Source organism: Grampus griseus (assembly GCF_964374135.1).
Source record: "Grampus griseus genome assembly, chromosome: 3".
NCBI lineage: Eukaryota > Metazoa > Chordata > Mammalia > Artiodactyla > Delphinidae > Grampus > Grampus griseus.
The window spans coordinates 29,007,935-29,031,865 of record NC_139019.1 but is presented as its reverse complement, the minus strand read 5'-3'; the positions used below and the strand labels follow the sequence as shown (position 1 = coordinate 29,031,865).

General features: G+C 38.4%; 1 protein-coding gene across 1 annotated transcript in view; it reads right to left on the bottom strand.

Annotated features, from left to right (window-relative positions):
• SPEF2 (sperm flagellar 2) overlaps positions 1 to 23,931 on the bottom strand; it is a gene marked incomplete at both ends in the record, with an annotated part of 174,444 nt that overhangs the window by 132,569 nt on the left and 17,944 nt on the right. The window contains 5 exons of the mRNA XM_082651380.1: positions 4,021 to 4,209; positions 12,146 to 12,332; positions 16,941 to 17,005; positions 18,726 to 18,866; positions 22,647 to 22,899. Coding sequence (XP_082507506.1) covers positions 4,021 to 4,209; positions 12,146 to 12,332; positions 16,941 to 17,005; positions 18,726 to 18,866; positions 22,647 to 22,899 — 835 coding nt within the window. The remainder of the gene's footprint in view (positions 1 to 4,020; positions 4,210 to 12,145; positions 12,333 to 16,940; positions 17,006 to 18,725; positions 18,867 to 22,646; positions 22,900 to 23,931) is intronic.

Here is a 23,931-nt window from a genome sequence, read left to right as displayed (position 1 = left end):
CTGAGTGTGATGGCAAAGACAATATCGGAAATATCCCACCCTTAGCTTATGTTCTCAGCAAAACCCAGTACAGAGAAAAGTGTGCTATGTGGATTAATGATAAATTAGATCTGAAATGTTTAAAAAGAAGTCCTGAGTTCATGGACTGCAAATACAGTTGGGGAACACAGAGAAACAGGCAAGCATAGCTGGCTTCTGTGTACCCATCTCAGGAGACTTAACCTGACACATCTGCTCTGGCCAATGCCCCGTCTTTTAGTGGGAGACTTCTAGGATACTGATTTATACCTAGAAAATATTTTGGAAATTCCCTGATTATACTGGCTTGATAATATCACACATTTGCCAATAAATGTTAAATGTGTTTAGACAACAAAACCTTCTGCTGTTACAGCCTTAATAAATAGATACAATTCATTCATAGAGACATGTATTTCTGCAGAAAGGAAGAAAATACTTAGTTTGGCATTACCCTCTGTTTGCTTTGCACTATTATTTTGTTTAGGGAACCCACTCTTCACACTAAGTACAAAGGTCAAACTTGGCATGACCAAATGTTGCTTTTCAAACAGTTATACCAACTCCTTGAGAAATTCTATCCTGTGCTCACGTGCTCCAGAAACAAGAGCTGCCTCCTGAAACTTAACCCAACAAGTGTACGATGGCGGTAAACATGGGTCTGCAGGAGCTGTGCTCGAATTTAAGCCTCAGCTGGTACAGGTGTCAAGTACTAGCTGCGGGACCTTGGCCAAATTGGAGCTTCCCTACGTCTCCACTCCCTCTCTGTGAAGCGGGGATGGTAAAAAGACTTGGCATGAACAGAAATTAACTGTCAGAGCGAATACCTGTTATCAGGATACTATTCACAAGTACCTGAATGCGTGACAACGGGCTGCTACTGTCCACTGAACCAAATGGAAGCTTCATTTGGTTTGTTACTGTTGTTTGATTTTGTTAGTTTGCTTTAGTTTTGTTGGGAAAGAAGTTGGTCTGGGTGACCTCTGAGGTCAATTCTGTACATTTGGCACGTTCAGAATGACACCAGAATTTGTTATCGTTGTATTGTTTTGTAGGCCCTGCTTTCATGGAGAAAGCGTCCAGTTTAAGTACAGAGCCTTGTGGCATGCTTCATGAAGTATGAAGACTTCAGAGGGAAGAGGAATCTGAGAGAGTAGGAGCCACCAGATGAGAATTTACGAAGCGAGCCAGTGAAATGGGTTGTGAGGCTGGTTTACTACTGAGTGCCTGGAAAGCATGTGGAAATGTTTAAGATGCCACGGAACCAAAACCTTGACGGGAGCCCAGGAGCACCCCCTGCGGGAATGGAGCAACTTTCTCCCAGTGTTCTCTCCCTCCTTGCTCCCTCTCTCCTTCCAGGCCTTTCTTCCTTCTTTTTTAGCCATGGAGTCTGCTATTTCTACCCTCTCCCCAGCCCCTGTGCTAAACCCACCACAATTTCCAGTCCCATTACAGCAAAGCGGCTTGTAGCCCTAAAGAAAGAAAGAAGGAAAAGGAAGAAGTCCGTGGGAGCTAGTAACTCTCAGCGGTGATGAGCCTGGACTTTAGACTCTGAGAACCGCTGTGCTAGGGCCACACCGCCAAGCTGCGCAACTTTGAGCTTTCTAAGTTCCATCCTCCCGACAGATGAAATGTACACAGGAACAGGGTCCACTGCCAAATGGTGCTGTGAGAATTATAATGCATGTAATGAACGTAGCGCAATGCTGGACTCAGAGCGGATGCTCACAAGTGTTAAATGCTATTGCAGTGAATTACTGTGAATAATAGTAGGTGGCACTGAAATTTGAAATCGGCAACTGTTTTAATTAATATAGAATAGATGCCCATTTGCCTTCAAAAAAGAGATCATCAGATTTAACCTAAAAACCAAACAAAGCAAACAAAAACTCCTGATGGTGAAAAACATGAAGTTCTCTTTCCCTTTCTCCCTTTCCTCCTCCCTGCTTACTTAGGAACCAGCCTAAGTACTTAGGAACCACTCCTGCTGGAGGACGTGATGCATTCAAACTGTGAAATCAGGCCATCTCAGAGGGAGGGGTGCCCAGCAAGTAGATACCTCAACTTTGGGAAAAGGTTATTGTGTAAATGTTTTTCAGGGGCTTCGGAGCCTCACAATTCTGGCCTCTGAGGCTCTAGCAGACCAAGTGTCCCAATCCTCTGAAGTGAGTCCAAGCCCAGGTTAGGAAAGAACAGGTCATGCTTCTCATCACAGTGAGACCGGTCCTTCTCTGAGACCGGTGCTTTGCTATTTTGCACTGAATTAACAGGGCTTGTGAAGCAAACATGTTTAGCAAACAGGCACTTATTTCCAATGTAAGCAAATGCCACTCAATCCATTCAAGTTTACTGTTGTCAAAAAAGAGAGATGAGGGCTTCCCCGGTGGCACGGTGGTTGAGAGTCCGCCTGCCGATGCAGGGGACACGGGTTCGTGCCCCGGTCCGGGAAGATCCCACATGCCGCGGAGCGGCTGGGCCTGTGATCCATGGCTGCTGAGCCTGTGCGTCCGGAGCCTGTGCTCCGCAACGAGAGAGGCCACAGCAGTGACAGGCCCGCGTATCGCAAAAAAACAAAGAGAGAGAGATGAAACAATTATCCAGATAATTCGGCTATTAAAGACACTTGAGATCATGCAGGTCAAATTCATGGCATATGGCTCCCCGCTCTCCGCCTAACGTTTTGGCTATGTCTGTTCTACAAAGGCAAAAGCACCATTTCCCTGACTCTGGAGAATACTGTACTTTCCAAATGACATTTCTCGAAATTGCATAATTTTGTCAAAAAATGTGTTCCACTTTCATGGAAAATCACAGTGGAAACCATGATGCTGATAAATAAAGCATTGCCTTCTTATTTTCTGTAAGGTTTTCTCTTCTGCTCAGCCTGGTTTTATGAATATTTTATGACAGTAAAGGCAGGCTATCTAAAATGCCACTCACACGAACTTTATATTTCTTCAGTCACATCTGGCTTAACAGACTGAATAAATTTGAAACCGCCCCAAGAGGAACAAGACAAGAAGGGATTCATATAAATCCCTTGATAAAATAAATCTATTTTGGTTATTAGAACTGTACATATAAAGATAAGGAAGATGTTAATTTATCAAATAACTAAAAGATTAGATAATTTGATGTTCAGAGTTATAAAGGGCCTAGACACAATGATACCATGGTGGCCAAGAGCATACCTGGCACCCAAATCTTGGCTTCTGTAACCATTCTCAACTACAATGAACCAGGGTACCCTAGAAAAATGGCTTGTTCTAGTTCTGAGGAAGGAATAGTACAGTATGGGCCTGGGAAATCTTGTTTTACCAGAAAGCAAGGAATTGCTTATTCAAGACTAATGGTGTCTTATAAAAAGGAGGAGGCTTGAAAGTGCTCTCACTGCCTGAAAATAGTTTTCACTTAGAATAATGAACACCAAATAGCATTCCAGTGAACTTTAAAGAAAAAGAAAGTCCTTTATGCGTCTAGAAAACAAGAGTAATGACTCAAGGAAACAAAATTTAGATTATCACTCATTTTTTTTGACAGCACACTTTATACCTGAAGAAAATGGAATAATGTATTTAAGATATTCAAGGAAAGAAAATGTGAACTAAGGATTTTATATACAACAAAACTGACGAGTATAAAAGGCACATACAGTTATCAATATGCAAGCACTCAGGGAATATTGTTCCCATGAGCTGTTCTTGAGGAATCTATTGGAGAGCTTCAGACAACAGAAATGACCAGAGAGATGTGGACATAAGGACTGAGGGTCAGCACTAAATATTTGTAGAATCAGGACTAAAGGGAGAGTGTATAGTATGTAGATGCTATGTGTGCTGTCAGTGCAGTTGTACAAAGATAAAAATGGGGAGATAATAGAGAGATGATACAAAAAAGTAACTCATTAAATGATTGGCATCTAAACGCAGCCTTGTTTACCTTGACTTGGTAGGAAGGATCAAAAGTAACCTTAGGAGGATTTTTAAGGGATATATGGTTTACCGCTTCTCGATCGAGAGCATCCTGGAAATCTTTAAGCCGTCTTTCCTCATATTGTTTTTCTCTGAAAATTCTGTTTTGCCGTAAAACTTCCTTTTCGTGCCGAACGTGCATGAGCTGCACGGCGATCCTGCGCTCCTGCTGGGACTGTCGCATCAGCCGGTTGATCAGCTGCTCCTTCCGATAAGCCTCCTGGAAACACCATTGCGAGAGCCAATCATTTGTCAAGGTGACGTCCACATTTCCCGCTGGGCTGAGAAGCCTACACGTAAACCATGTGTAAAAGGCATAGTATTCACCTGCAGAATTGATATTCTGCTATCTGATTTAAATTTGAACATGGCAAAAATTGAGTTATAAAAATGAGAATTTCCACCGACAGTTGTATAATTTTGGTATCCGGAAACACATGGTTTTGCAACTCCTTATTCTAAATGAATTATTACTTCCTTTAAAATCGGATCAAAAAATAGATTAGGTAATTTCTTTCAAGGTTTTATAAACAAAGGGTGTAATTCTCCATTTATAAGCATGTTTTCAGAAACTTGGAATTGTGCTATATGCACTCTTAACATAAAAACTAGTTGTAAAAACAAACGCAGACATTGTCTGGCTGAGGACGGCAGATCTGCTTAGTTCCCAGGGTGGCCATCTCAATTCCTACATGATAGATTGGGCAGATTGGAGAAGAGGCCAAGAGGAAATGACTTACAGTTTATCTTAGAAAATCTGAGTGGATGTAACCTGAGAGAGAAACTAGATGCACTCTCTTGGCTCCCTTGGCTATTTTAAGAGAACCGAAGGGGAACCAGTGAACAGTGGAAGAAGCATCAAACTGGGAATCAGAGTCCCTTGCCAGTGCAGCCCCAGCTGTACCATTAACTGGCTTGCAGCCTTGGGCAAGTAACTCGGATTTTCTGGGCCTATTTCTTAACAGGGGAAATGAAGAGTTTGGGTAGAAGATGATCTGCAAGGCATCTTCAAGCTCTCTCACTCTGTCTAAACAGAGACACCATGTGGAAGGAGGCCGTAATTATAGTTCTCCAGGGAGAAGACTTAGAAGAACATCTAACGAAACATTGGGGTTGTCGATTTAACACTCAACAATTGAATTGTTCAGGAAGAAAATCTGGCATCACTAGTGACACTGTTTCAGATTGTGGGAGAAATACTACATGTATGTTCAGAATCAAGATACAAATAACAATAACACTCTGTGGAAAATACCAAAACTTGAACTTGGGGATTATATAAAAACGTAGATTAAATAAAATTCAACTGAAAGTAAATATGAAATTTTTTCTGTTATTAATATATCAGATAAGAATAAAATCATGAACAACTTTGAAACATATGTCTCATCTAGTTAAAACATTCTAGAAGCTTTAATGTTAATCATTTGTTTCTTTTGAGGTCCAATAGTGGAGGTGAGGCAAAATGTAAAAATGGCCACAGATTCTTCAGTTTTCTTCATCCACAGCCTCCAATGCTATCCTGCAGATATTCCCATCAAAAATAGAATCTATTTCTTTACTCCTTAAATATGGGGTATGGGGTGACCTCTGACTTGAACTCACCAATGGGACATTAGCAAAAATAAAACAAAACAAAACACTTGTGGTCTGACTTTCTTAATTCTCTTGCGACCCTTGCCACTGTCACCACAGTTTCTGCTCAGCTAGAATATGAGAAACCATAGAGAGACACCAGCCTTCTCAGCTGGAACTAACGAAACTCTTCCAAGTCAGCCAGCCTCAGCCAACCCACCAGCTGACCAAAGACATCTGAGAGAAGCCAGGTAAGACCAGCAAAAGGCATGTATCTGAGCCCAGCCCAAACTGCCTACCACATTTTTGGGATACATAAAGCACAGTCACGGCCATATTTTTTAAAAGTAGAGCCTTGATTTATCATTCCAAGTGAATTCTATATTGAATTTGGAATATATTCTATATTTGTCTGTGTGTACACAACAAGGCAATTTGGTTGTTGAGATGAGAGCTGGTCATTCTGACCCTGATGAAGAACGGGGTTGGTCAGATATGTCTTGGTTATTGCTTAGATGACAACACATTATGATTGAAAAGGAAAAGAAAAGAAATTACTGTTGAATGGCTGAGTCAATGCTATGTATATGAAGCTTCAGTATGAAGAACCATCAAGTGTATTAAGACCTGCAACCAAAAGTTGAGTGGAAAGGATTCTTTTCTTGTTCCATTGTACAAGTAGCTCATGTTTTAGAAACATACTTTTTCCCAAAGTTTCATTACAACTTGGGACACATGTTCTCATAGAAAAATATGTTATGGTTAAGTGCTTAGGGCAGCCTACAGATGTCTGTTTAACCCTTAACGTAGATGAAATAGTCTACATCTGCAATGAATAAAATAGAAAATAAGAGAAGTCACATTTCTCTTTTTAGTATATTTAATCATATTTGGGGAAGACTTACAGATACACAATCCAAAACATGCTCAGTTTGATTGCCGAGACCTCTGCCTTTCCCATGAGTTGGAGCTAGGAGCTTACTCTGGTGCATACCATTACTTTAATTCTCCAAAGATGCCCGAGCGGCTCTCCTGGAGGAATGGAGCATGGCAGGAAAGACGTGGAAGCTAAGCATTCAAGGGTCTTTTAGTTAAGAGATGGGGGAGGTGTCTGGTGTTCAAATGCCAGTTCCAAGGAAATAATCCAGAAAAGGTTCTGGGCAGGTAGAGATAGGTGCGCTGGAATGAATCCCAAGAACAAGCTAAGATGCTGGCCAAATGATCACACTACCAGTTGGGAGTGTGCTTTTCACGGTCTGAAAATCTTCACTTAAATGCCTATGAAGTACTTAACCTCAACAAGTCCTAAACTAAACTCACTATCTCCCCTTTAGACCTGGTCCTCCCCCAGTATTTCCCCGTCTCCATTGATGACACTATTAACCTATGACTTGGTGACCTAAAATGTTAGGGTCATCCTAAGTCCATTCCTCTTGTCACCCTAACAATTCTTGAAGAAGTAGTCTATTTTGCCTCCTATGTATGGTTTTAAATCACTGTCTACTCCATTCGGTACCTATTGACACTGCCCATTGACACCCCATAGTGGACATCAGCCCCTCCCCATACCTTGCCTTCCCCCCCATCCCTCTCCAGAATCTATCCTCTAAAAAAGTTAAAGTGATCCTTCTAACCTTAAGTCTCATCATTTCATTCACATAATGACATTTCTTTATGGATAACTAGGCAAGATAGCAACCTGAGCACAGATCTCTGGCTCTCTCTTTATAAGCCCAACTAAAACAAGGGTCTGTAAACTCCAGGGGGAGATTGCAACGACTTGGAGGCTAGAGAAGATATTATGAGGCATTTCTGATAGATTCACTGCAAATGGAGCCAAATCAAAGTATCCAGGGCTGATACAAGATTCATGTCACGCTCCCGAAAAGCAGCAGATACTTGAGGGAAGCAGAGGAAATGTTAACCCTGACAAGTACCATTTTCGCTTTGGAGGAGAGGAGGATGGATGGGAAGGCAGACCATGGTGCACATTCCACCGCTGTGGAGCAGAGGCACTTGGGTCAGCGGCACAGGGAGGTGGGGACACTTGATGGGAAGGAAGCAGTGGGAGCAGAGGTCCCTTGCTGCATGACCCAGCCTGGTTCTAGATGTAGCAGCTTCCCCAAACACAGAGAAGAAGCAACACAGAGATGAGCTCCCTTGGTGGAAATATCATTAGTTGGAGCACTGACTTCCTCCAATGTCTCTTAGGTTGCTGGATCCCTGAACAGATCTCCAGCTAGAGCCTTAAAAAATCAATGCTAAGAGCATCCTCGTTGAAAGTGAGGAAAGCTAGAAAGAATTCATTCACCCCACTTTCTAGGTAAATATCAATTATGGATTATAAGCAGAAAAATAGAAAGAAAAAACCTAGCAGCCAACACACAACTGTTTTGTAAAATAAATGAAAGTGTGTTCAAAATCCCATTGCTAGTTAATGAAACTTGAAATAGTTAGTTATTCTAAAATCTACTTTTTAATCATCTAATTTTCATAATTTGTAATTCTTTTAATTAAAAGAGTGACTATCAAGCTGACTGAGTAAAAATATATGTGAATCTGAAGTAAGAAATAACCTTTTAGCACAAAGAGATGGCAGAGTTATTCTCTGAATTTTTCACTAGGAAAGGAGTGACCGCATGGATAAACCGTTTCACTTCTTCATACTTACATGAAGCTTGGATCTCCCTTCAGTTAACAGAACCACTGAGCAGACCAGATGTAGTCAGGTGAATAAAATAAGTATCTTCAAATGGTCTTTCACATTTCAGACATACAGATTTGTCCTACTTACTTTAACAACTCAAATCACCTTCCTCCCCAAGTGCGTTCCTCTTACCATCTTCTGTATCACAGCAAATGACTCCTCCATCCACTCAGCTGCCCAAGCCAGACACTGGGCCCCTCATCCCACGTTTTCACTCCCCCATGTCTAATGAATCAGTAAGTCCCATTGATTTTACTTCTAAAATATCTCCTGAAGTCACTTCTCTCCATCTCTACTGCCACTCCCCTAAATTTAAATGGGGATAGTTTCTTACCTGGATTACAGCAACAGCTATAACATGGTTAGCCCTCCTGTAATCTATTCTTAAAACTAAAGCCAGAGCGATCTTTCTACAAGGCAAATCTAGCCTTGTCACTCTTGTTCCCCTTTGCACTCAGGATAAAATCTGCTATTTGCCTCTTTATATCTTACAAGGCCCATTATGATTTGACCTCTGGTGACTCCTGCCTGATGACATTTAGTTTGCTGAAAGCCCTGAGCCTTTCCATACGATATTCTCTCTGGAGACACAGTTTGCCTTCCACCATTTTGGCTTCTGCTGGAAACTAACCCTCATCCCCACCCCCTAAAATCACCCCCACCTTCAATTAGCTAACTCTGACCCTTCCTCATGCTTCTGTGCTATCCCCCTCCAGAAATCATCTCTGAACCAGGCCAGGGCTGGACTTCCCTCCCATGTGTCACCTGTCCCTCCCATCACCCTCATGGCACCTCCACACTCCAATGTAGTTGCTTGTTTACAGATCCTCTCCCAAACAGCAAGGTCTGTGAGAGAAGATTTCCCATTATTCTTGTTCATGGTTGTATCCTGGGACTAGGACAAGTGCCCAGAGCACAGAGGAGGTTCAGTAAATATATGTTCAACATAAGAGCTGATCAGTGATTCTCAATCTATAGCTGCATCAAATTACCTAGTGGGCTTGTTAACATGGATGATGGGACCTAATTATTCACATTCCTAAAAGTTTCCTGCTTATGCTCATGTTGTTGGTCCAAGAACTACACTTTGAGAACCACTGGAGTAGATCAAACTGAGAGGACTAACTAATTTTCCATGTTTTCATTTAAAAGTTCCCTTTTTGATAATATCAACTGATACAGAAAAAACATTTGAAACAATTCAGTATCCTTCCATGATAAAAATTCTCAACAAATTAGGTATAGAAGGAATGTAACTCAACATAATAAAGGTCATATATGATAAGCTCACAGTTAACATCATACCTAAAGGTATGATGCTAAAAGCTTTTAGATTTTCACCATTCCTCTAAGATCAAAAATAAGACAAGTATGCCCACTCTCACCACTTCTATTGGTACTGGAAGTCCTAACCAGGGAAACTGGCAAGAAAGAAAAAGAAAAGGCATCCAAATCAGAAAGGAAGAGGTAAAACATCTCTGTTTGCAGATTACATGATCTTACATATAGAAAACTCTAAAGACTGACTAAAAAAAAATGTTAGAACCAAAAAACAAATTCAGTAGTTTCAGTATACAAAATAAACATATAAAAATCATTTGCATTCCTACACACTAACAATGAACTATCTGAAATGAAATTAAGAAAACAATCCCATTTACAATAGCATCAAAAATAATAAAATATTTAAGAATAAATTCAACCAAGGAGGCAAAAGAGCCACAGTGAAAACTATCAAACATTACTTAAAGGAATTGAAGAAGACACAAATAAATGGAAAAGATAGCCCATGTTCCTGGACTGGAAGAACTAATAATGTTAAAATGTCCATAATACCTAAAGTGATCTATAGAGTCAATGCAATTCCTATCAAAATTCCAATGGCATTTTTTACAGAAATAGAAAAACAATACTAAAATTCATATGGAGCCACAAAAGACTCCAAACAGCCAAAGCAATCTTGAGTAAGAAGAACAGAACTGTAGGCATCACACTTCCTGATTTCAAAATATATTACAGAGATGAAGTATTCAAAACAGTATGGTACTGATATAAAAACAGACATATAGACCAGTGAAAGAGAAGAAAGAGCCCAGAAATAAATCTACATATGTACAGTCAATTGATCTTCAATAAGGGTGCCAAGGCTGTACAATGGGGAAAGGACAGTCTCTACAACAAATGGTGCTGGGAAAACTGGATATCCACATTCAGGAGAATGATACTGTACCCTTATCCCACACCATATATAAAAATCAATTCAAAATGGATTAGAGACTTACACATAAGACCTAAAACTATAAAACTACTAGAAGCAAATATAGGGAAAAACATTTCTTGACACTAGTTTAGGCAATTATTTTTTTAAATTATTAGTTTAACAATTATTTTTTAATTATTTTTTTAACATGACCCCAAAAGTACAGGCAACAAAAGTAAAAATAGACAAGTGGGATTTGATCTAGCTAAAAATTCTGCACAGGAAAGGAGACAATTGGAAGAGTGAAGAGGCAACCTACAAAATGGGGGAAATTACTACTTGTGAAACATACATTTTGGTTAATATCCAAAATATGTAAGGAATTCAAATAACTCAATAGCCAAACACCAAATAACCCAATTTAAAAAATGGTCAAAGGACCTGAATAGACATTTCCCAAAAGAAGACAAACAAATGGCCAACAGGTATTTGAAAAGATGATCAACGTTACTAATCATCAGAGAAATGCAAATCAAAACCGAATAAGATATCACCTCATATCTGTTAGAATGGCTATTATCAAAAAATATAAAATAAAAGCAAGAGATAACAAGTGTTGGCAAGAATGTGGTGAAAGGGGAACCCTTGTAAACTGTTGGTGGGAATGTAAATTGGTACAGCCACTATGGAAAACTGGATAGTGTTTACTTGAAAAATTAGAAATAGAACTACCATATGACCCAGCAATCCTACTTCCGGTACATATTCAAAGGAAGTGAAATCAGTATCTCAGAGAGATGTTTACACCCCCATGTTCACTGCAGCGCTATTCCCAATGGCCATGATATAGAAACAACCTAAGTGTCCATTGATGGATGAATGGATAAAGAAAATGTGAGACATAAACATACACACATATGTGTGTGTGTATATATGGAATACAGTCAGCCTTAAAAAAGAAGAAAATCCTGTCAGTTGTGACAACATGTTTGAACTTGGAGGACATTATGTTAAATGAAATAAGCCAGACATAGAAAGACAAATACTGCATGATCTCACTTAAATGTGGAATCTAAAAAAAGTTGAACTTATAAAAATAGATCTTAAGTATTCTCACCAAATACACACACAAAAATGGTAACTATTTTTTTTTTGTTGAGGTGATGAGTGTGTTAATTAGTTTGATTATGGTAATCATTTCACAATGTGTTCATATATCAAAACATCACATTATACATCTTAAATATATACAATTTTTATTTGTCAATTATACCTAATAAAACCTGGATGAAAAGTTTCCTTTTACCTCTAAATGTAACAATAGATATACATGGCTGACATAGATTTTAGATTCCTATTTTGTCAGTATTTTTTATTGTGGTAAAATATGTGTAACATAAAATTTACCATTTCAATTCATTTTTAAGTGTATAATTCAATGTACAATTAAGTAAATTCACAGTGCTGTATAACCATTACCAGATTTTAGATTCTTTAGTAAATGTTTTATGTAGATTTGTTTTCTGAATGTTATTTGCTGTTATGATGTGAGGATGTGACATTGATTCAGAGTAGCACATAATACATACATAAGATACACATATGTGTGCATAAAAGACTACATTTTGTAAAATCTTCCAGCACTGTTATTCAATCAACAATTAAATATCTTACCTCTTGTGCCTCGTGGGCTATTAACTGGTCCATTAAGAGTCTCCGCCGTCTTTTCTCCCTTTGCTGTCGTGCAAAAGCATCTTCTTCGAGGCGCTTTTGGAGTTTTTTAATGTAGTCATCATCCGAATAAGTGTTTAACAAATCAGCGGTTGTCTGGCCTGTTGTATCTAAAGAAGTCTTGGATGCACTAAGGACAATAGTTTTTATTTAAATTTTAAAAAATAACTCAATCACACACCACTACTGTGACTGTGGAGGAAGACCTCTGGAGATGGCTCCCTTGAGTGCTCTGTTCATTTATTCATACAAGCATCTAAGCAAATATTAGAACTTCAGTGTGAGATCCACAGCTTATCAACAGATTCCATTTGCCTCACCCCATTTCTGGACTCTGTATCTGTGAGGTCCTTAGCATAGCCTTCTTTCTAGGACTGGCGCCTACTTACTTACTCTTTTACTTCTCATGACCTTCACTGTGCCCAGAGATTCTGGATTTCTCTCCCTCTTCTTCCTGCTGGCTCTAGGCCTCCTGCCTCCCCTGCTTGGAGTCAAGAGTAAGGCAATATTGATAACCCAAGTGTCAGGGAAGGCATACTTCTACAAGAGTTGGCCAGGTGCACTAATGTGAGGACCCTGAGAGTACTTCCATGGATGGTTCTGTCCACTACAACTCTCCTCTCACCTATGTGAATGCAAGTTGCTCTATGAGCTCCCAGTAACTTTCCGACTCCTTAGGGCAGCAGCCCAGCTCTTACTAGAAGCTCAGCAGTGGAGAGTTGACTTGTACCACGGGTCTGACCTAGCCTCTTGCCCAAGTCCTGGAGACCCAAGTGAGAAGATCTACCTTGGGGCTCTTGTCCTACCTCATGTCCAGAACTCACAGATCAGGAAGAGTTGGTGGTCTCACCAACAGAAAGCAAACACACTCAATTTAGTGAGGCAAATGGTGGCTTAGTACAGAATTTATAGATTCATTCAAAAGTTGCCTTTAAAATTAAAAGATACATTTTTGTGTACATAAGGATCAAATAATCAATTCTCATCTGCATACTCTTTAAAAAATAAAAAGAATACAACAGTACAATGGTATAAGATATAACGTTACTTGCCAAGAAATAATGACTTTTAATATTATGAATAATTATTATTCTTAATGTCATAAGTTATTGATGTGTTCAGTTTAAAATATAACTTATAATCTTATTCAAAAGACAAGGACACATTATTATGGTAGGCAGGGATTAAACAGTCATCAATTCTCATATAGACAGAAGTGTTCTTATAAAAGCATAGCTAATTCATGTTTAATGAATAATCACACGTGTTGTTTTTAATCTGAGGCCATGCAGTTTCATTAAATCAAAGATCAAAATCATTTACATAGTTGAATTAAAATTCTTAAATTATAATTAGTTCTGTTTAATAATCACATATTTATGGTATGGATATTTTATTATAGTTCATTATTTGTACATTTGCTGCTTCCAGTTGAACTCTGAGCGCAGAAGAAAAGTATCCTAGTTTACTCTCCTGTGTACCTGTGCCTCATAGTCCTGACATGTAGCTAATGTCTGCTAAATTTCAAATAATACGCTAAGAAGCACTATACAAGTAATATAACTTAAAAAATCACACATTGAAATTCTGGTTATTTTATCAGCAGGCGCTCAACCTTCGATTGTATTCTGTCACTGAGAGTCACTGAGCAGAAACTGTGTAGCTAACAAAGCCTCAGTAAGATCAAGGACAAATTTTAACCATATTTATTTATTAAGATTTAGTGCAATTAAGTATTTATGAAAATTGTGTGGCGTAACTTTTTCAGATCCTTCATCAAAATCCTTACTATATTTTTACTTAAATGTGTTGTTTAAAAGATTTTGCCTCAGGTTGAGCATGGGTTAATAGCTCTGTCAACACTGTATTTATGTCACCAACAATATACTTAAGATACTGGTTCTCCTTTGTTCATCAATCAGTCTGTCCAACCATCCATCCATACACCCATCTGCTGTCTTATGCCAATTAAGGCCTGAAGAAAGCTACGTGATATTTACTTGAATAAATATTCATTTTACTGAGATGTGGGTTTCTTGAGGGCAATAATTATGTTTTCTTTATATCTGTTTGCTTTCCAGGCCTCCATAGAGTTAATAATTGTACGTGTATGAATTATTAGTGATAGGAACCTTGGCAAAATTTGTGTATATATATAAGCAGTTGCTAGAAGGAGACTAAGGTAAATCTGTGAATCCAAATGTCAGATTACAGCAGCCAACAGCCTCAGCTAAAGAAACAACGAGCAGACGGCATTTATTATTTGTCTTAAAAAATAAAGAAATAGTTCATGTGGGGAAAAAGCAGCAGTGGTTGTTCTTGCATTGCTCTCACTGAGACATCATTTCATTCTTTCACAAAAGAGAAAAGATAGACTTTGAAGTGACATCCCTGGGAAAGTCTTTCAAAGGCAGGCTGTGAAAGGGGCAGCTGTGGAAATTGCTCCTAAGGTCAACCCAAGAGATGATTTTAGTGCTCTCTGTCATCAAGTAGTGTGAAGTTTCTGGAAAAGCCCAGAACATGCTTGATTCTAAGCTAAGGATTCAGAATGAACTAAAGAAGCAGTGGTCAATAACAGAGATTAAGAACGGACATATTGTACCATAGCTCTTTTCTCTTTAAAAGTTTGCTCTAGACCAGCGCTTCTCAACATTTTTTATTTGGGGGTCCATCAGAAAAAATGTCTTTTGTGAAGTGTACTGGAAGGGATTTGGAGTCACAGATGGGGCTGCTCACAGCCACAGGTGACTGGTCCAGGGACTCTAGCTGCCCCAGGCCCTATCCTGCTGCTCTGAGAAGTGAGGATGTCCATATCTCATGGGCCCGCAGTGGTAAATCTCTGGCAAGACCAAGTGGAGGCTTCTGCAGAGAAAGGACTTGTGATAGACACTTCTATTTCCCTCCCTTTTCCCTCAAAACAGAGCCACGGTTTTACTCAGGAAAACAACTTACCCAGCTAAAGTCTACAATTCCCAGCCTCCCAATCTGCTAGGTATGGCCATGTGACTGAATTCTGACTAATAAGGCATAAGCAGAAATGTTATATGGGGCTTCTTGGAAGGCTCGTATAAGGAGCGATTTCAGATTGGATGTCCACTTTTTGCCTCTCCTCCTTCCTGATATTGGAACGTGGGCCAAATGGCCGGAGCCTCGGAAGCTATCTCTTATTTGCGAATGTGACTTTGAAGACAGAAACCACACATCAGGACGGTGGAACTAAAAGGAAGGCTCAGTCCTCGTTGCCCTTGGAGCAGCAACACATGCCCTGGGCTGCTTACCTTCTGATTTCTATTAATATTATAGGAGAGAGAAGTAAATATCCATCTAATTTAACCCACTCTGGTTTTGGGGTTTCTAAGCTAACTGATAGAGAGGCCTAGGGTTCAGGTTGGGTTGGGAAGGCAATGAGGATGAGGGTGAATGTTTGTACAGGAAGGATCTTTAAAACATTGAACCACAGACAGGGCAAGGACACTAATGAATCAAAATGGATGCTGGTACAGGGATTGGGAGATGCTGCTGTGCTTGGTGTTGATTCTGGTTGCTAAACTGTGTGGAAATCGAGGAGTCCCAAGAAAGGAGTAGGCTGCGGGGCTGCAGAGAATACCATTCACGAAAAGCAACAGAGTGTTTCAACATTTTAAGATAGTCATTCTGGTGGACACCGTCTGTTTATCACTCCGGAACATGTGGCTGGGGAGATGAGTGAAAGAGTTGGAAGAAGTGGAGTGGTTTCACGGGCCAAGGTCAAGGGTGGGCGTGGTGGGGGTCAGGTGGCAGCTGCATGGGGGAGTAGGCTTGGGCTGTGGTTATTTTAGGAGTGAGGTGAGCACTGATGAATATGGGGAGGGTTCAGAGTAGGACATCAGGAGTTTCTGCACAGGGAAGGGGGAAAGGCGATTAATGTATACATTCTTCATTCTGCTTCACTTTCCTTTCACCCTTGACTTCCTCACCACTTCTCCTTCTAGCTCATTCTTATTCCTCCTCATTTGACTCTATTCCCTCTCCTCAAAAGTATTTATATGGAACTGAAGTGTATAATTCATGTATTTTTTCTTCTTTAAGAGATTTATTTCCTATTCTATAAAACATAAAGGAGAAGAGTTTAGATAGTTTCCATGAAAAAAATGCAGAGAAATTCAAGCTGTTCCTATATGTGTAGTCCCTAATCAATTATTTTCTGTGAGTCAATGACCCCTAATAGGAAACAAAAGGGGAGAAGATCTTTATCTTTAGGAAAAAGAAGCCCATTAACCAGGCACTTTCTGTAAAGAACTCATTGACTGTTTTAGTGACATTCAGTCAACAAACTCATTCAACAACTTTTTACTGCTGGTCCCTGTGCTAAATGCTGAGGATGCAACATGACAGCAACCAAACTAGAGTCTAATAATGGCTTTTTTGTGACAAATGTAAATTCATAGTAACTTGAAAAAATGTTAGTGAGTGTTTAAAAAATATGTGTGAACTTACAAGGGTAAGTATAACATAGAAAAATAAATTAACCTCACATCTCATAATAGCCACTTTCCCTTTTGATTTTACAAAAATTGTTAATGAACAGCTAATCTGAATTTTAGCTCATTTATCTTCCTTAATATACGCTCTTAATGAAGATTCTACAAGGTGAAAATATCTTTGGAACAGCTATTTCAGGTAAACTATTTCTAAATATTCAAAAGTTAGAGTAGAACAGAATGCAGTTTTGTGATTACTGAGATAATTTGCATCCCACCTTTCTTTTGCTTGGAGATCCTTTTTTATTAATGCTTCAAACTTCTTAATCTCATTGGCCACATCCTTTAAAGGAAATTCATTATCAGTTTTTCACCTCTAAAAAAACATTGAAAATTTTCATTTACCACATTCATTCAAATGTATAAAGTGACATGCGTTACTAATTCAAGCTAATTAGGAAGCAAGATCTGAAAAGCTACATTCTAGAATATTTTTCTATTCTGATTTGTTACTTTTAGACTAGGCTAAATATATATAAAAGAAGGTGAAAATTGCCTAACCCGAATCATTCAGTTCACAAGTCTAGCTCTGACAGTACATCAAAGGGCATTTAATGAGAATAAAGATTATCAAACAGTCAGGATGTGCATTCTTAATTACAATTCTTTTAAATGAGAATAAGCATTTTTTTGGACATAAATATTTCTTTTTTTTTTTTTTTTTTTTTGCAGTACGCAGGCCTCTCACTGCTGTGGCCTCTCCCGTTGCGGAGCACAGGCTCCGGACGCGCAGGCTCAGTGGCCACGGCTCACGGGCCCAGCCGCTCCGCGGCATGTGTGATCTTCCCGGACCGGGCCACGAACCCGTGTCCCCTGCATCAGCAGGTGGACTCTCAACCACTGCGCCACCAGGGAAACCTTGACATAAATATTTCTTTAAAATCATCTTGAGTGTTTTAAACATTTAAGGTTGTGCAACCTTACTTACACTATTAATTTGCTCTCTGAAAATTAATTTTAGCTAATCCTCTGCCTACTGCAAATCCTTATTAATAAGCTTTAATCAACTCAGGGAAACATGAGAATTAAATACTTTTACTAAAATGGGGTCAGAAAAAAAGCCTCTGTGGGTAGTACTTTTTAGAATCTAACTATAGGATTTTTTAATATTAAAAAAATGTGAATTAATATAAAATACAATGGATTTAGAAATCCAATCTCAATCTCCGCTTTAACAGCATTGTGTACTTGAGTAAAACATGTCAGTTTTCTGAGTCTCATTTTCCTTATCTAAAAAATGGGGAAAATAATACCCTACTTAGAGAATTATTTACAAATTAAAGATGATGTGAAGTGCCCAACCCACAACCTGGCATATAGCAGATGATCAATAAATGGTAGTTATTAATCTTTTTTCTTAAGGGAGAGAATATCCCTAACAATCATTATAGTAGTATACAGTGTAGATTGCAGGAATTAGTATCAAAATGTAGTATTGTTCCCTTGTGAAATATAATGAGATTATATCCTATTGGAATGATTGACAGCTGGCATGGTCTAGTAAAATATCAATAGTGTAAGTATCTTAAATTTAAATATGATGAGAGCAAGCAAGTTGCTTAACATTTCTAGGATTTATAGAAAGACAGTGCAGCATGGGGAGGAGGTATTGAGGAAAAGCAAATAGTAGGAATGGCACACGCATGGTATGGGTACTTGGACTGGCCCCTGTTGGGTCATGGGTATCATGACCCATTACAACAGCACCCACTCTGGCATAGTTTGTTAGTAACCACAGAATCCACAACACAGGAGCCGCACAGGTTCTGTCATTTATTAGAATTTGCCATCTCTGTCCTAAAGCTACATTCTCTGTTTCTGAACAAATAACTATAAAGTGGATTGGATATGCATATGGTGGAGGAGTTTTCAATGAGAAGGGACAATACCAGAAGTAATTCAAAAAGGAAGTAGGGAGTTCAGGGAAGTCTCTATATGTTTTAGGGAAAGATCATCCTTTCATTAAGATAAACACAACACATTATTAAAGGGTTATCACTTACCTCTGCCTCTTTTTTCTTTTTCAACGCTTTTTGAGTGTCAAGTGCTTTCAGAATACGATTTGATGTGGGTTTGGGAATCTGTATGATAGCTGCTTGGATTTTAGCCATTATTTCATTTTGTCGTCTTCTGCTCAAGTGTTGCTAAATATCCCATACACATTAGTTTAGTTATTCAGTTCATCAGAATAATATGCAATGTTATACACTCACAGGTACACAGATACACAAATTTTCCATTGAAATTTTCGGAACTCAGCAATTAACCAATGGAAGAGTCAATATAACTTATTTTGAAAAGTATGATATTGAAACACAATTTTGGAATCCCCAAATTATGCCAATCAAATATGTGTATTTTCATTCTGGGTAGCAACCCTCCCCCATATCACTGAAGCATCTGAAGCATTCATTTCTACCAGACAACTTAAAAAGAGGTCAAGTTGTCCCACTGTTCCAGAGAATGGCAGTTCTAGTTCTTTGCCGCAGGAAGATGCGACCATCAGCAAAGGTGGAGACAGAGAAAGGGGAAAAGTGAGGGAGAGAAAGGTGAGAGCAGGCAGAGCATGAGGCTTGTACCAGGAACTGGCAGCTCGGGCTGGATTCATGCCTATGTAATGCGTAATATAGACATAAGTGGCAAACAATATACTATGCACTAATGAGTTTCTGGAAAAATTGTTCTATAAAACCTTTTAGATTTTAAAAGATCTTTGTTCTTCCTGGAGTTTTTGAAATTTTTCAAGTTTCTCAAAATGCATGTGGACAAGATCTTTGTTCATGTGTTTATATTTTTCTTGAAACCTATGTGTAACCTGCATCAGATTGAAATCAGTTTGACGTGGTATCAGGTTTCTATGTCTCTAAATGAAGAAAGCATTTCAAGAAGATTCCATTATTAGAGAAAAAAGAGTATATTGTCATTATAAGCACACATAAAATTTGCCTTCAGAATAAAATTTCTATGAATTACTACTGTTGATGGCTAAAGCAAATTCAAGTCCCATACCAATCACTCACACCCTTAATTGATGTAAGGACAATAAAAATGCATGATATATGCTTTTATAATTAAACTTTTTGCCCTGAGTTTAATTTTCAATGCATGGTATTTGTATCCTTACAAATACATTTTCATAAAAGTAATTTATAAAACCAATTTCAACATAAAAGAGATAATATAAGAAGCTAGATTCTTTCCATTACTTAAGCCACTTCCTAGTAAAAAGTGAAGAAATAATGAAAACTTCCAGGCCACCGGCAATGAGGGTACAATAGTAAAAGAAAATGAACTCTCAGTGATGATTGTGAAGTGGGACACAGAGCAATGACTAACGTATTTAACTAAAACTTTTATATTCGAAAGTAATCTACTTAGAAGCTGATGACTTACTAAAAAATTTTTTTTAAATGGTACCATTGCTCAAACCATTCTTGGTCCTTCTTTTCTAAAACTGCCTCAGTAGATACTGACACTTACTCAGAAGATCAGTTAAGGCCCTGTGAGCTGTCTTTAAGCACTTATACACACCTCTGCTCTTTTCACTGTTAAAAATGTCCTGGCCTCCATCTTCACAGTGGCAACGAACATGTAAGGTCCTTCAACATCCTACCACCCCACTTCAACATATATATATATATTTTTTTTCTTTTTCTTCAACTTAATTCTATTTCCCCCCAGCCCAGGAAATATCCATTGAGCCATCAAATAACCTGCTGTTAAATGTGTGGAGTCAGAGTGCCTAGGTTTGAGGTTTAGCTCTACTACCTACTAGCTTCATGAAGTTGAGCAAGTTACCTAATCTCTCTCAGTTTCATCATCTGTAAAATGGGAACACTAAAAGTACCTATCTCATAAGATGGTTGTGAAGGTCAAATGAGATAATACACATAAAGCACCTGGAACAGGGCCTGGCATCTCACTATGTATGTTCAATAAATTTTCATCATTATCGATATTAATATGTAATAGACACATGCATCTTCCTCCACCTATATCAAAGAAAAAAGGCATCTCTACTTTTTTCATAAGATATCTCCTCCTTCATCTGAACCATTGACTCATTCTTCCTCTTTTCTTCCCCAGAGGGTCTCCTTCCACTTGGGTCTTCACACCACTCATCACCTGCCACTGATTCTTTTTCTCAACTGCCAAGTTGTCCCAGTCTCCATGTCCATAAAATGAACAAATAATCTCACACTTCTGTTGAGCTTCTCCCCTGCAGCTACTGTTATTCTCTCTTCCCCTTTATCTCCACATGTCTTGAAAGAATAGTCTATGCTCCATTCTTCCTCATCTCCACTGCAATCCATACCACTCTGCTGAAACATTTTTCTCTCCCCAAAATGTAAGCTCTAAGAGAATTGGGGGGTTTCCTGTACTACTCACTTCTGAGTGCCTGACATAAAGTAGGAGCCCAACAGATCTTTGTTCAATAAATGGGTAATTGACTTTGGAAAGTCACCGTGGCCAACATTAAACCCAATGGTTTTTTGTTTGGACTCAGCTCTACAGCACTTGTAGCACTTGTTTACACTGACTCTTTTATACTTTACAAAGAATTTTCTTATATATTGTTTTTCTTGAAGTTACCAAAAAACCTAACTCTCAGGCAGGTAGAGATAAACATCCTTCTTTTTACAGTTTGAAAAAGTGAGACTGAGACTGTTCCAGGGACTAACCCAAAGTTAACCAGCTTGCACATGAAGGAAGCAGGATGAGATACTAAGTTACTGACTTTCAGCCTAATCTAATTTCTAGCTCTCTGTGGGTGCTGAGTTCATTCTGCTACCAGACTCATAAGGATGTCCACCAAGAGTAGACAAATCTAAAAGTGGAATTAGCTCCCACATTTATTGCCATTGCTGCTTCATAAATTAAATTTTAAAATTTAATTATTTTCATTTATTATTGTGCACTACATCAGTACAGTACTCCCCATTATCCTACAGACCTGGAAAAGTTAATGGCCTTCACTTATCGTAAGGAAACAGCACAGGAACTACAGAGATTTGTCAACTAAAGAGTTGTATCAAATAATCAAGAGACAATGAGTATTTGCAACGTTGAAAGCATTGTACTGGGCATATTTCTTGAACTTGAGGAACTAAAAATCTTGTGAGGCCATATGACAGATAAATAATGAAAGTTAGTCAATACTACCAGCAACAGGAGGTTAACACCAAAGAGTAACAATTACCTGTGCCCTACAAGCTCTGCAGAAAGAGTCCATGTATACTGGGAAGGCTGCACAGAGTAGACGGAGGAAAGTTTGGGGGAAGCGGAGAAAGGAGAAGGGTGAGCTTGGGTGGTAGAGAGGGAAGAGCAGAAATATACAAGTCCTATTTAAGGACAGGCTGCCAATCAATGCAGAAGAAAGACTTTATTCTGAGGTTTATGAAGAAATGAAGTTAGAAAGACAGAATGAGACTCTTTAGTGAAAGAACTTGGATGCTAGTCTAATTTGGTGACAAGATTATTTGTAAATTAGCAAGGTTTCTGTGCAGAAGAAACCAACAAAAGTGGAACTGAGGGCAGATTCACCTAGCGGTTGATTAACCTCCAGTAGGAAGCCTGAAGATCGGAAGCCGCGTTAGTAGGTTACTGCAGTAGCTCAGCAGGAGGTCTGAGCAGATAGTATGGGGTAGAAATGGAAAAGAGAGGAGCAGGCACAAAAAGCACTGGGAATTAGGAGCAAACAGTTGATAAGTTATTGGCAATTGGTGGATAGGATGGAGAGAGGCATCAAAAATGGATAAATGAATTGAAAATATTAATATAAAATAAAACCCAAATATGGCCAATAACATACATCAGAGACATATATGCCCGATGGGGCTTCTTTGAGAATGCAACATCACTGCTGTGTCCCTTTACCAAGCTTTATATTGCGATATGCTTATAATGTTTCTTTATGTACTTACATCTGGAAAAGTCTCGCTTTTCATGTTTTGAACTTTTGTATTTGTCAGGGGTTGCATGGTTTGCATTTCCACTCCAGTCAGCACACTTTTCTTTTTTCTCTGGAGAGCAATGTACAATTGATATAAGAGTTTTGTGGCTGCCCCAGGCTTTTCTGTGATGATATCGTGGGCCACGTTCTGATCAAACTGCACACCCAGAAGGTGAAGTGTGGGCTCCAAGCGAGAAAAATTATTAAGTTTGGCACTTGAAATCCTAGGCATTAAAATATTTTACATAATTAGACACTGAAATAAAGCAAACAACAAATATCAGAGGTATTACCATGATCCCATATTATGAATTATCCCATGTTCTTTTAAATATATCAATCCTCTCTAAAACCACTTAATCACGTAGATACATTGAGATTTTGTGTATTGTCTTAACTCCATGCATTTATTTCTCTTGAATGGCTAAAGTAAAACCCATTAATTTCATATACTCTTCTACTTAAATAGATGCTAGAATTTCTGCAAGAAGTCAGTACAAAAACATAACTAAATTTCTTCTTCTAAATGGAAAATCTTAACTATTGTTTTGAAAAATATTTTACTCAGAAGACAAAATTGCAATTTAAATGTCCATTTCTTCAACTGATGTCATTACTAGAACCTGAAAATAATCTTATTTTCAGTTGCAGTGACAACTTTCACAGTAATCCCCTCAGGCATTATCAGAAATATTTAATTAAATAACATTAGCTATACAACTAAATTAGTTATGTAACCTTCACTGTACACTTCACATTACTTCTTCAAGAATCGCTAAAGACTTTCTACAATATATGTATTATTGAATCACCTATCATCAAATTAGGCTCACATTTTAGAAGAAATTCATTAATTCATTTATTAATTTACTCTCTCAACTATACCAATAATTTGTTTAATTTAATAAATTTTTATAAATTTTTTAAAGTCTTACAAAGATAAGACACCCTGCCCTTTAGGAGTTCATAGTGGGAAAACAGATGAATAACAAGTAGTGATACATTGATGTAACTGTTGTAATAGAGGTCTCAAATGACCTAGGGCTGTCAATAAGCCTGTGAATCCAGTGGCAGAAAGAAAGCAAAAGATGTTAGATGCATTTTCAACTTTTGTGCCTCTCTGTGATCCAACTGAATGCAAATGTCAATTTTAACCATTGGTCTATTTTCTCCTTACTTTAACTTCCAAAATCTCAGTGACATTCTTTGATGGAAAAAATACACTGAATATACTTAAATATAAGTCAAAGTCACAT